Here is a 13212-nt window from a genome sequence, read left to right as displayed (position 1 = left end):
TTCTTGTTTTTTGCATCAAATAAAAGATGGGGAAATTAAAGCATCAAAACACCAAAGGAAAATGTGCAGACATAATCTTGTTTATACTGACAATATTAGATTTGTCTTTCAAAATAGATTCACTCCTATTATTAAAAAAACAAAACAAAGAATAATGTAATTGTTTATACATAATAATACTATATATTAAAATCCAGATAAAGAGAACTTGTATAACACCAGCTTTCCTTCCACATTTTTAAAAAGCCTGTTTGTGTTTTTTCAAAATACATATATTTCACATTTTTTTCTGATTTCAAGTTTATATTCTGGGTTTTTTCCCCCTCATCTATAAGTCTTTTCCATCTGTAAATTCTTCATATTAAGGTCCAGATACTTAGAAGTGTACTCCATTAGGGCTCTGCAACAGGGGTGAAATCCAGCAGGTTCTAACAGGTTCTAGAGAACCAGTAGTGAAAATTTTAAGTAGTTCGGAGAACCGGTAGCAGAATTTTGAGTAGTTCGGAGAACCGGCAAATACTGGTCCCCGAGTGGCTGGTCCCAGAGTGGAGTGGGAATGGAGATTTTGCAATATCCTTCCCCCAGGAGTGGGGAGGGAATGGGGATTGTGCAGTATCCTTCCCCTGGAGTGGGGTGGGAATGGCGATTTTGCAGTATCCTTCCCCTGCCATGCCCACCAAGCTACACCCACCAAGCCACATCACGCCCACCAAGCCACGCCCACAGAATCGGTAGTAAAAAAAATTGGATTTCACCACTGCTCTGGGAATGATCAAATTGTTGTATCCAGAAGTGGCTTGATTGAAGAAACTGTTACTTGCAACCCATTCCTATGACTTTCCTTTGCTTTGTTAATTTCTTTCAGCTCATGGGTATCAAACTGCCAACCAGTCAGATCAATCTCTTGTAAAGAAACCAATTGGTTTATCAGGCGGGCCAGTGCCAAGACTAACAGGGCAGAGGGCATAAAGCCTTGTTCTTGGCTGAAGTCTAGAAATGTCAGCTTTTTGAGATGAGTTAATGCCTTCAAGATAGTGAGCCACCCCTCACTTGTCAGGCAAGTCTCTGCCATGTCCAGATGCTGGAGGTCTGCCAAAGATGCTTTTGCAAAAAGAGTACCTAGGGAAATAAGTTTGTATTACATTCAGTAATTTCTTGTTTCTCAGATTATACAACAAATATAATTGAGTGTAGGCTTAATCATATGTATATAAATGAATGTTCAAAATTGGCCTACAATCTTAATGAATGAATCTTAATATCGAGGAGAATATAAAGATAATACTTTACATCTCAAAATCAAATCAATTAGTATTTAAGGTTGAAGGATCCTATGTGAGTATTCTCAAGAGCAAGAATCTGACCTCATCAAGGATTTGGCAAGCAGGTTGTACAGCAATAAGAAAGGGGAGATTTATTTACTGGAACTATTTAGGGATAGGCAAAATTTATCTAACTACAGGAGATTTTTGTTATGAGTTACTATAGAATGGAGGTTTTTTAATCTCAGATGTCTGACATGTCTGACATTTGATTGCTTATTTGTACCCCATGACTATCATTAAGTGTTGTGCCTTATGATTCTTGACGAATGTATCTTTTCTTTTATGTACACCAAGAGAGTATGCACCAAGACAAATTCCTTGTGTGTCTAATCACACTTGGCCAATAAAGAATTCTATTCTATTTTATTTTATTCTGTTCTGTTCTGTTCTGTTCTGTTCTGTTCTGTTCTGTTCTGTTCTATTCTATTCTATTCTATTCTATTCTATTCTATTCTATTCTATTCTATTCTATTCTATTCTATGTATGTTGCTGCTTTATTGTTTTTTTGTATTTTTTCTAATATGCTGTTGAACCCCTAGGGTTGCTACGGCAAGACCGGTGGCTATATAAATTAAAATAATAATTCCTGCCAGGAGAAGAGTCAAAAAGCATGCTTCCGCATGTGCCTGTCGAAGAAAACAGAGGGAAGTGACCTGAGACCTCTGAGGCAAAAAGCAGACAGTGACAGATAAAAAAGAGTCACAAAGTAAACACTTAAGTCTACATCTATACCCAACTGCCTGCATGATCAGAAGTCTATGTTAGAAGAATATATATTGGCAATAATGTTTAGCACCATGTGGTGCTAAACATTATTGCCAATATATATTCTTCTAACATAGACTTTTAGAAAACTTAAAGTGTAAAAGCAATAGATTGTTTTCTTCCAAGATGCTTCCATAGAAGTTTTATAGAATCATGAATCATGTAGCAATCTAGATAGTGCTGTTGTAGTTTAGACCAGAGTTCCCCAACCTTTCCCGCTTTGCAGATCGGTCAGAAAGTGTGTGTGTGTGGAAAGGGGATGGCTATGCGTGAACAGTGGACGAGCATGTATTTGCATGCAGCTCCATTTGTGCAAGTGGTGGGCATGCATGCTTGCCGCGGGTGCAAATGTAGCGTGCACGCATGTGCTGGCCCATTGCTCACACAAGTGGAGATGCATATGTGCTCACCTACTACTTCCGGCCCGTGGTTCCAAACAACTCAAGGCCCAGTAGTGGGCCACGGCCAAGAGATTGGGGGACACCTGGTTTAGATTGTGTCGCAAGGAGGCCTATTATTGTACTGCTAAATACTGAAACATAATTCTGTTTTTTCCATGTACCAAGTATGAATATTAATCTTTTGAATGTATTTTTGTTTTAGGTCATATTTCTATATACACAAACATGCAGAACATCTGCAAAAGTCAGCTGAGGTATTTGAGGGACTGCCTTAATCAAATCTATCTGTCCATCAGATCTGGCAAAAATGACATGGTGTAATTCTGTGTACAAAGGAATGTCCTCTGACAGGAGCCAGGAAGAGACTCAGTTCTGCTGCAGCAACCATCTTTGAGAACATCATCCTTTCTGAGGAGAGATTAGCCCTGATCCTGTTGGCCTTCTAGAGGAGTCTGAAAACATGGCTTTGTCATCCGGCCTGGGATCTGGTGATTTGGAGAGCCTGATTAAATGGTTGTGCTTTCAAGAAAATGAATGGTGCTCTCTCCCCATGGCGCTCTTAATATTTTCATTATTTTAAGAGGGGTTCTTTTTTAATGATTTTGCCATTATTTTTTGGTTGTGCTTGAATTATTTTTTGGATTTTTAACTTTATAAGCTACTCAGAGTCACAGCAGTGAGATGGCTATATTTATTATATAAACGAACAAATAACCCTTACAATAGCCTTTTGGATCAGAGCTATTGCTTTGACTCAGTATACTACCACATGTGAGCCCTTCACTCTTGTTTTCATGTCTCTCTTTTAATAGTGCAAAATATACTTACTGAGAATTCTGGCATCAGAGTTGGTAGTTCTCCATTTCTTTAGCCCAAGTTTGGTCAACTGTGGCATTCTCTTTAACTCTTCTAACTTAACAAGGCAAACATTCACTTCATCCACCCAAGGAAACATCAGAATTTTCATTTTTGGTAGGCTATTTAAGCTTTCAACTAAAGAAAAAATAAATTCATCTTTACTTCTGATTACTGTTTTGTTTTCCCTCTGTCTTTTTTCAGGATGCTTTTCAATCTCCCAATGTAGCCTGTAACCAATCTGGTGATTAACCAAATCAGGCTCAGTTTAACTTTACAGGGATCAGCAAATTCAACTAAAAGCTGTCATCTACTATGGCATTAATTAAAAGATAGCCTGCATATGTAATAAATAAATAAATAACTTTATTGTCATTGTACGTGTATACACAGTATACCCATACAATGAAATTCACTTAAGACCCAAAGACCAGGTCCAACACACATAACAATCCCCAAACACACTATCACCCACCACAGTTCTCCATCCCTAAACCACCCAAACATCCACACAACAGACCAAGTAATACTGTCCAACAGCTCACGGATGGTGGCCCTTTATTTATTAAAGAGACATAAGCAATGCAGATAAATAATATGCTGTATTTCAAAGAAATCACCAGTTCAATATATTAATCTTGATTTTATTCCCATTTTTTGCTGCAAAGAGTTCCCATATCCAGTGGTGAAATGCTGATAAAAGCTACCGGTTCATCCGAATCGGTATTTCTGACAATCAGCTGTGCGATTTATATTCGCTAGAAAGCAGGAAATCCTACTTTCTAGCAAATCTAAATTGCATGGCACAGCTGTTACCCCCCCCTCCCTGTTCTACTTACCTTGTTAAACCTCCTTTTTCCATGTGAAGCGTGCATTTGGCATGCACTTCGCATGTGCATGCAGCGTGCTTTTGGCATGCACTCTGCATGCGCATGCACACAGCGTGCTTTTGGTGCGCACCGTGCATGTGCGGGCAGCGAACCAGTGGCAATCCGCGGAGGATTTCACCACTGCCCACATCCCTATTATATGATTTTTCACCAAGCCATTTAGCTCACACAATTTGTTCTAGGCTTGTATGTCTGCAATTCTCGATCAAGTCTTCCCTATCATTACCCCATCTCTGAAATGCATTCTATTGAATTACTTTATAGAAAATGACCTGCTAGTTGGCATTTATTTATTGAATATTATAGAATTTTATAGAATTTATTTATATATGATAATATATAATAAATAATATTATAATTATGTTCTATTACAAAATTATAATATAATATATAATAATATAGTATATAATAATATATATAACATAACAATAAAATAAATATAAATTTATTTTATAAAATTTTATTCAATATTATAGAATCCTTATTGCTGTTTTAGATTTGTATTGTTAGGTAGGTCAAGCTATCATATATAAAAGCAGCCGGCAAACTTCACTCATCCATATGCTAATGATTTTACCTAGCTGGTAATGAAATGTCCACAGGAAAAAAAACGAGCTCAGAGAATATCAAGAATCCAACAATTTAGCCTTGAAATACATATAATTTCCATTCTTGTACATTTTTCTTTTCAATCCAAGGCCCAAATTAAGATTGATATTTGTTAGAACATAGCAATAGCAATAGCACTCAGACTTATATACTGTATCACAGTGCTTTACAGTCCTCTCTAAGTGGTTTACAGAATCAGCATATTGCCCCCAACAATCTGGTTCCTCATTTTACTGATCTCGGAAGGATGGAAGGCTGAGTCAACCTTTAGCTAGTCAGGATCAAACTTCTGGCTGTGGGGAGAGTTAACCTGCAATATCACATTCTAACCACTGCATCAACATGGTTCCTCTATTGAGCAAGACACCAAAATATAATCTATGATTGCAACATTTTCCTGAGAGAAAATTATCTTTCTTACCTAATTGACAAACAGCTTCTTTTCCTCCATTTCCCAAAAAATTGTTGGATAAATCAAGTGCAGAAAGTTTGCGCAAATTGCAAATATTCTGAACTATAAAATAAGAAGCACACAGTGAATTAACTTATAGGCATGGGAAAGAGTATGAAATAGGACCATAAATCTGTGCTTCGTTAAAAAGACCACTGTGATAAATTGCAAATAATACTAAACAGCAGTAATAACAGCAGTCAAATTATATGTATTTAATTATTTTCTGTATTTTATTATCTGCTGAGAGTCTAATGGGGTTAGGTTAAATTAAATTAAATTAAATTAAATTAAATTAAATTAAATTAAATTAAATTAAATTAAATACAAATGGATAAAGAAAAAGGTCCAATTCTAGAAGATCTAGAGGAAGAAAGACTGAAGATGAAAACAGAGATAAATGTCTGAATGACATAACAAGACATGATTTAGAACCACCCTTTTGGGAAACTATGTCTTGAACTGGTAGTTCACAGAAAGAAGGTTTAGGTAAAAGAGGAATGGGATTTTTGGCTTTCCAGATTTTGCCAAAATTTTAATTCCCAGAAACCCTGACCAACAAAGCTATTGTTAAAAGGATTCTGAAAGTTATAGTTTAGTAGCATCTGGAGGGCCCCAGAAAAAGGAAGCATTTTCAATTGGTAATCTTGGTTAAAAAGCCTGAGGGCAGTAATTTCAACACATACTGAGGATGCCAGGTTGAAGAAGGCTGATTTATAGATTGGGAAAAGTCACAGTTCAAGAGTTGAATACAGTATGTTTTGAAAATCAGCAAGCTCAGGTGGCATTTCCACCATACAGGATCCAATATCAACTAATATGACCTTGGTGTCGGACACCCCTAACAGCTGCCACCAGTGTCCTAGAGTGGGATAACAGTCTGAACTGCATAATGATTATAAGGTTATTCTGTTTTGAAATACTGTTTTTGTTCTAAGGTGTAGATTCCCTCAACCTACTATCCTTTCTCAAAATTCACAACCGACAAGACGGTTAATATCTAGAAAGTAACAGTTTGGGGTGGGGAGGAATCTGTTCTAGAATTGTAAGCAATACTATTCAGAATGTCATCTGTTTTAGAAGTTTGGTATATCCCCAAGAATGCTATTATTATTGCATAACTTACAAATAGAATAAGTGGATAAAAATAACCAAAACATTGATGTTACCTAGAATTTCTATAGCAGTCGCAGAAATGCAGCAGTTAACCAAACAAATTTCTTCTAGTTCTTGAAGATCTAAGGATATTGATTTTACTATACTTATCATTCCATCTCCAACATTTGGAAGCTCTTTCAATTGCAGTGAATTCAATTTTTTCAAATTCTTTAAGCCTTCAGCTATAAACAAATTGAGGGAAAAAAACTAGTTACAGTTTTATTTTATTACAACTGGCATATCTATAACACCACTGTATTCCCTTTTGAAATAAGCAACATTCTGCAAAGTGCAGAAAAGCAAAAGAAATGAAAACTATGTTGTAAAAAACAATGCTTGTGTGTTATGCAGCATTCCTTTTTCATTACTAAATAGTATTGTTCTATATGATGAACAATATGATTTTGCTAGTATAATTCAGGGACAACCAATATCCAATTTTATCTCAAGCATGCATTTCTAAGCAAATAGGATGTCTAATTTAATGACTAACTTGCAAACCAATCCAGTATATGCTCCCCATATCCTGCTAACCAGGAGGAACGTGCAATGTATTGACAATCACTCAGGATGCTTTAATCTATTTTTTCAGGGCAAATTAAAAGTATTTGACTGGTTACTTACATGGTAGAATATTCAACTTCTTTTTTATGCTAAATTTAATATTTAAAATTAAAACATGCAATCTAGCAACAGGATAAAATGAAGGAAGAAAAAACAAATGGAGGGATAGAATATATAAATGTTATTAAACATACATTAAATAAATTTCAACTGAACTCTATAGGATACTTTCTGGGTTCATTCACTAAAGTTACCTAATTTGTCAGCAGCATTCTCGTTCATCTTGACATTATCAAATATAATTTTTTCCACATTAGAGAGGATAGATATTCCATCAAGAAGGCCCCCTAAGAAAAAAACCATTTGATTTTAAAAAACTCATAATGACATAAGGACGGATGGAGTTGGATGGATGAACTGGCAGACAGAGAAACAGACACTAATAATATTCATCTGAAACAGAAAAGAGCTTTTCTTCCACCCCATCATCATATACTTCTCCATTCTACATCCAAATACTTCTCTCTCCTTCACATACCTTTAACAAACCTGAGAATAATATATGCAGAGAAAATAAAAGGAGGAGATTTTGAGTAAGCAGACATGTTTTCATTCTTCCTTAAATATTGCTCAACATCAGGGTAGCATCAGTCAAAATTGGTTAGACTTTATCACACTTTTCCAAGAGGGTCAAACTATTTTCCAAAGTACCAAAAGGCAAGACAAGAAACAAGGGTTGGGAACTAACCAAGGAGAGAAGCAACCTAGAACTAAGGAGAAATTTCCTAATGGTGAGAGCAATCAACCAATGGAATAGCTTGCCTTCAGAAGTTGTAGATGCTCCATTGGTGAAGGCTTTCAAAAAGAGACTGGACAATCATTTGTCTGAAAGGGTATAGGATCTCCTGCTCGACCAGGGAGTTGGACTAGAAGACCTCTGAGGTCCCTTCCAATTCTATTATTCTATGTTCCAACTGTTCTATGTTTTAAGATGACTGAGGAACAATGCATTATGAAGGTGAAGGATAGGAAATAGGCGATAGGAATAGCAAATTTCATGTTGATATAGCTTTCTGCCAATTCAAGTAAAGTTAAATAGCACTATAATCCAGAATAGAGATTAGGGAAGATGACCTTAACAGAGATCTTATTGATATAGTGATATATTTATATATTCCACATTAGCCCATGGAACAGAAATACAAGAGTGTATAAAGGGGCATTTTGCATGGGGGTCTGGAAACACACAATATATAGTAGCTGAATCACAACAGTAAACATGTTATTTATCAATATTATTGTTCACATACCATGCTGGTTTTCATTCTGCAGGTCTTTTACCTTTATAGTTTTCAGTACCATCATTTCGGTTATCTGTTGCTCATCTTCCATGCTAAGGGGTGTGGACTCTACAGTAAGATCCTGCAGATTTGTACAGCTATTGAGGACTTCCCTCAACTTTCCTGTGAGGCCAGGACATTTGTTGATGATCAGTTTCAGACTTGAGGCAGAGCAACATATTTTTTCCAGATACTTAACATCACCCTTCTCTAATTGATTGAAATCTTTTAAGGTAATTTCTAAACCTTTGAGCTTTCGATCCCAGTTGAAGAACAAGGACACTGCCTTTTCGGGGATGACAGTTTTCCATGCTGTCCTTGTAGTTGATGAAGTACCAAAAAAGTCTAATTTGATGACTTCTAACATACTTACACAATTAGAAAAGTAGTCAAAAAATCCAGAGACATAGATAGGAATGCTCTGGGTATTGATGTACAATTTTTTATCATGGAAAAATTCCTCAAACTCCTTCTTTACAGTTGTTTCAGAGATGCTTTCATAAAGGAATCTAATAGCACACTCCACAAATGAATTTTCCCGAGTTGCTATTAAGCCTTCTTCTTCTTCTTCAGCAATTCGTTCATATTTCTTGAGTTCTTCTGGAAATAAATCACGAGCAAAAGGCAATCCAAAAAGACTACCCTGCTGATGAATGGCTGATAAATGGCTGATAATTTTTTGGGTGGCTTCAGAAGATGATCCACAGGTATACAAAAGTAAACTGTGATAAGTAGTAATTATATCCGAGAAACTGCTAATCCTTTGGAGATAATCGAATCCTCTGGTTACTTCCTCATCCCTATTGGATCTCAATAGTCTGGAAAGTCTTCGACCTGCAATATATTCTTGGAAAGATTTGTGAAAAAATGTATATGCTTCTTTTAGTCTCTGAGCTGTGTACTTGTGCATAAGGCCCATAGATAACAGCACTTTTTCTTTCACACTGGAAAAATCCTCGGGATGAAAAACAAATTTTTGCTCAAAGATTCCATCCAAAGCCAAATTTCCACAGTGAATTAGGCTGAGCCGAAAATGGTTGTCACTTGTCCCTCTGATCTTGTGCTTGTTTTTCCCTACCAACAAATTGTACAGGGTGGAGAACAGAGTGGTTTGTGTATGTGGAGTAAAAGTGGATTCTCCCATTTGGATGGCACAAGCAATAATCACAAATAAAGGGGTCCTCATAAGGTTCTCCAGCTGAGTCCCTGAATTCTGGAAAGTGGAATCTAAATTCTCCAATTGAGACAGCAGGCCCTCAGCTAATGTGGCTTCTTTCAAAACATTTTTAACCAGTGTTTTTGCACTTTCCATGGTTAGATCACCTGTCTCAGCAATCAGTGACCCAAATAGCCTCAGTTTTCGAATTGACTCAGTCCTTGTAGTAACAATAACTGTGTTCTTGAATTTATGACTTTCTTTTATCAGTGCTTCTATTTCTGGGCAGCTCTGGGCCTTGAATTCATCATACCCATCTAAAAGGAAAAGGATTTTTTCTGCTAGCAATTCTAATATCTCCATAAAGTCTTCTTTACATATTCTATAGTTCTTCTTAAGAAGCTGCTCACATATGGTCTCATATAGTCCTGCCTCTACCCCACTCAGGCTGATGAAGAAGACAAGCTTGAATCTCATCAAAGAAGGATGATCTTCATTAGCCCAGAGTAAAGCAATCTTTTTGAGGAGAGTTGTTTTTCCTTTCCCAGCTTCCCCCTCTATGATACAGGGACTTTCAAGGTTATCTAAAAGAGCATTTAAAGTCATTTGCACCAAGCGGGAATTATGGATATCTTTCTTCCACAGCAAGATATCTGTATAGGTGTTCTTCAAATCAAAAATGATATCAATTTCTTCACCCAGTGGATGGAAACGTTCAAAGGACGGATTCCTATATAAGTTAGTTAAATCCTGAGCTAAGTAATCAACATCTTGTTGTGTAACTTGCCCATCTGTATCTAAAACAAAACAGAAAGATCTGAATACAATGTTACTAAAGAGTATGATTTAATTGATATACTATTACAATGCAGATTAAATGAGATCAGATAGAGGCAACCTACATTTTATATTAGATTTTAATTAGAGCTGTTGTCCAATCTAAGCTGTAAAAGCCTTAATAAGTAGAAAACCCTTTAATATTTTATTTATTTATTTATTTATTTTATTAATCCAATGTATATGCTGCCCTTGTCCGTAGACTCAGGGAGGCTTACAATGCATTATAGCAATAGCCTGCATACTTTTATGTATATACCTGCTTATTAGGGCTTTGCCCCCCCCCCAAGTGGTGTTGTTCTACACAAAGCTGGCTTATTGACCACACAATCTGGGTCCTCAATTTACCTACCTCGAAAGGATGGAAGGCTGAGTCAACTTTGGGCCTGGTGAGATTTGAACTCACACTAATTGCAGGCAGCTGGCAGCTAAGTGCTAGCACTTAACAGCACTTAGTCCGCTGCACCACCGAGGCTCTATCTATTTTGCTGCCATTTAGTAATTATCTGGATTTTTGAAGCTTGGATCTTTCTGGAGTCCACTTCAGGGGTAGTTTTAACTTTCTCTGGTGTGGTACAAGATTCTTGAAAACTAAGTAAAGGTTCCCCTTGCACATATGTGCTAGTCGTTCCCGACTCTAGGGGGCGGTGCTCATCTCCATTTCTAAGCTAAAGAGCAGTGCTGTCTAATGATAATTCTGTGGTCATATGGCCAGCATGACTAAATGCCGAAGGCGCACAGAATGCTGTTACCTTCCCATCAAGGCGGTCCCTATTTTTCTACTTGCATTTTTTTATGTGTATTCAAACTGCTAAGTCTTAGCAGAAACTATGACTTTCTCCTGATACCACCTCTATCATAAGCAAAATAATAAAGTTAATTTGTACTTAATAAAGCAACCAAATTTGAAAAAATGGCAATCTTAATAAAGATACTTACTATAAGAATATAATAATAATTAATAAAAAATAAATTGGATATCTACTTACGGCTTCCTTGTAGTTTCTTAAAAAGGAAAAAATCGATTTTCTCCAGTGATCTCACCAAAATCCCACAGGCTTCGTCACCTTTTTCCAAAATGGAGCATGTCAATTTTCTTGACGCATCCTGCCTTACTTTTTGGCAAAGGATACTATCTTTTTCTTCACATGACAAAACAGATTTTGCAAAAAGACAATCTACAATTTTTTTGACAGTTGCCATCTCCATTCTTTGAATAAGCTGTTCACGGTTATTCTCTAAAAAATCCATTGGTGAGAGCAGATGGTTCTTCCAATCTAAATCTAATCAATTCTACTCGTGCTCTGAATAATGAATGCTAACTTGGTTTGACTGCAGGTCATAACTCTTATTCTGAACGTTCAAATACAGCAGCAGAAATGGTTGGTAATCCTAGAGGAAATGCAGAGATTTTAATAATAAAATGTAAACTTCACAAATGCACACAGACTGAATCATAGCACCATGCTATGATGCTAATTATAAAAAATGATTTTTTTAAAAAAAAAATCCTTTTCCAAGTTTTACATTCTGCATAGAATCTTCTTGGATAAATGAAGACATTTGTTTTCTATATGGGATGGGAAATGTGAATGATGAATTAATGTATCCATATCTACCATATTTATTTCCTTTCCTGGTATGTGGAAGTCCACAGCAAACTGTCAAAAAGGTTGAATCCACCAAAACAATCTCCTAACAATAATACAAGATGTTCCAATGTGGTCCGTTTTGTGATGTGACTGTCCTTAATTCCTTAAACTCTCTTACAAAGATGAACATTTTGAAAGGAATACATTTCTCAGGGGACATAACAAAATCTTAACAATCAACTTGACCCTTCTGACAAGAAGATATGTTTAAAGCAGCAAGTGTGCGATTCAGTTAATTAACAGCAAACTATCAAATCTATATTGTATTTTTTTAACTAGGCAACAAGACAACATATAGATTTTCAGTGCCCTTCATCAAAATATTTTGAGCCCTCTCTGAATTCTATACTTGCAGTTGGCTCAACTAATAGGCAGTCAAGAGATCTGACAGGAATAAAAGCAGTATGCATAACACAGAACTGGCACCAAGGAAGGCAGAAAATATCCATAACTTTGTCAGGGAGCTGTTCATCGCTGTCTTTCATCTGCAAAGTTCATTTGTACAGTTTGGTTTCACCAAATATATTAAGGCTCTGGAGCAGTAGCCATGTTTTCCCCACCCCCCCAAAAAAGGTAAAGCATTTTGATCATGCTTTTGTAGTTGTAATGTAGTTCTTTGAAGGAGCCCCAGGAATCCTGAACTGGAGCTGCGAGAGCTGGATCTTGAGGAGAGGATTAATGGATAGATCTAGAGCTGCTTCTACTAAAGAAATGCTCTCTGTCCATGTTCCTCACACCATTTCCTTCCTTCCTTCCTTTCACAAATGTAAGTAGAAATCGTCCCCAAGGAATACCCATCTCTTGTTACGGTTGTTCTATAATACTAAACTAAAACAATGCCTGAAATGTTCAAAGTATATCAAGCAAAAAGAAACATACCTGTTTTGAGAAGCTGTTAGGGAAAATGTTACCAATCTGTAGCAGTTTTAAGTTCCTTCTCACGCCCAGTTGTTGAACTTTGATACTTGTTTCACTTAGCTCACAGAATACTATACAGCACTTCCGGTTTCCAGAAGAGGGTGTTGCAAGAAAGGGTAGTGCTTACAGAAGAGAACAATGCCATTCAAAGACAGCTTTCTCCACAACATTCATTACAAATGATCTGGCAAGGAAGCAAGCTATCTCCGAGACCGCCTGCTGCTACCGACGACCTCCCATCGACCCGTGCGCTCCCACAGAGAGGGCCTCCTCAGGGTGCCATCAGCCAA

The 13212-nt window shown here is 36.7% G+C and overlaps 1 protein-coding gene across 1 annotated transcript; it reads right to left on the bottom strand.

The window, feature by feature from the left end:
• Positions 1-251: 251 nt before the first annotated feature.
• NLRC4 (NLR family CARD domain containing 4) lies at positions 252-11603 on the bottom strand. The gene is made up of 7 exons (XM_070950171.1): positions 11342-11603; positions 8330-10312; positions 7274-7366; positions 6467-6637; positions 5268-5360; positions 3321-3485; positions 252-1119 (listed from the first exon to the last, which is right to left on the bottom strand). Exons 1-7 carry the CDS (start codon positions 11601-11603, stop codon positions 773-775), a joined length of 3114 nt encoding a protein of 1037 aa, XP_070806272.1. The 3' UTR covers positions 252-772.
• Positions 11604-13212: the final 1609 nt, after the last annotated feature.

This window comes from Pituophis catenifer, unplaced genomic scaffold (assembly GCF_029215685.1).
Source record: "Pituophis catenifer annectens isolate HBS135680 unplaced genomic scaffold, rPitCat1.0.hap2 SCAF_1, whole genome shotgun sequence".
NCBI lineage: Eukaryota > Metazoa > Chordata > Lepidosauria > Squamata > Colubridae > Pituophis > Pituophis catenifer.
Note: the sequence above shows the minus strand (reverse complement) of the source record. Positions and strands in the feature narration are given on the sequence as shown.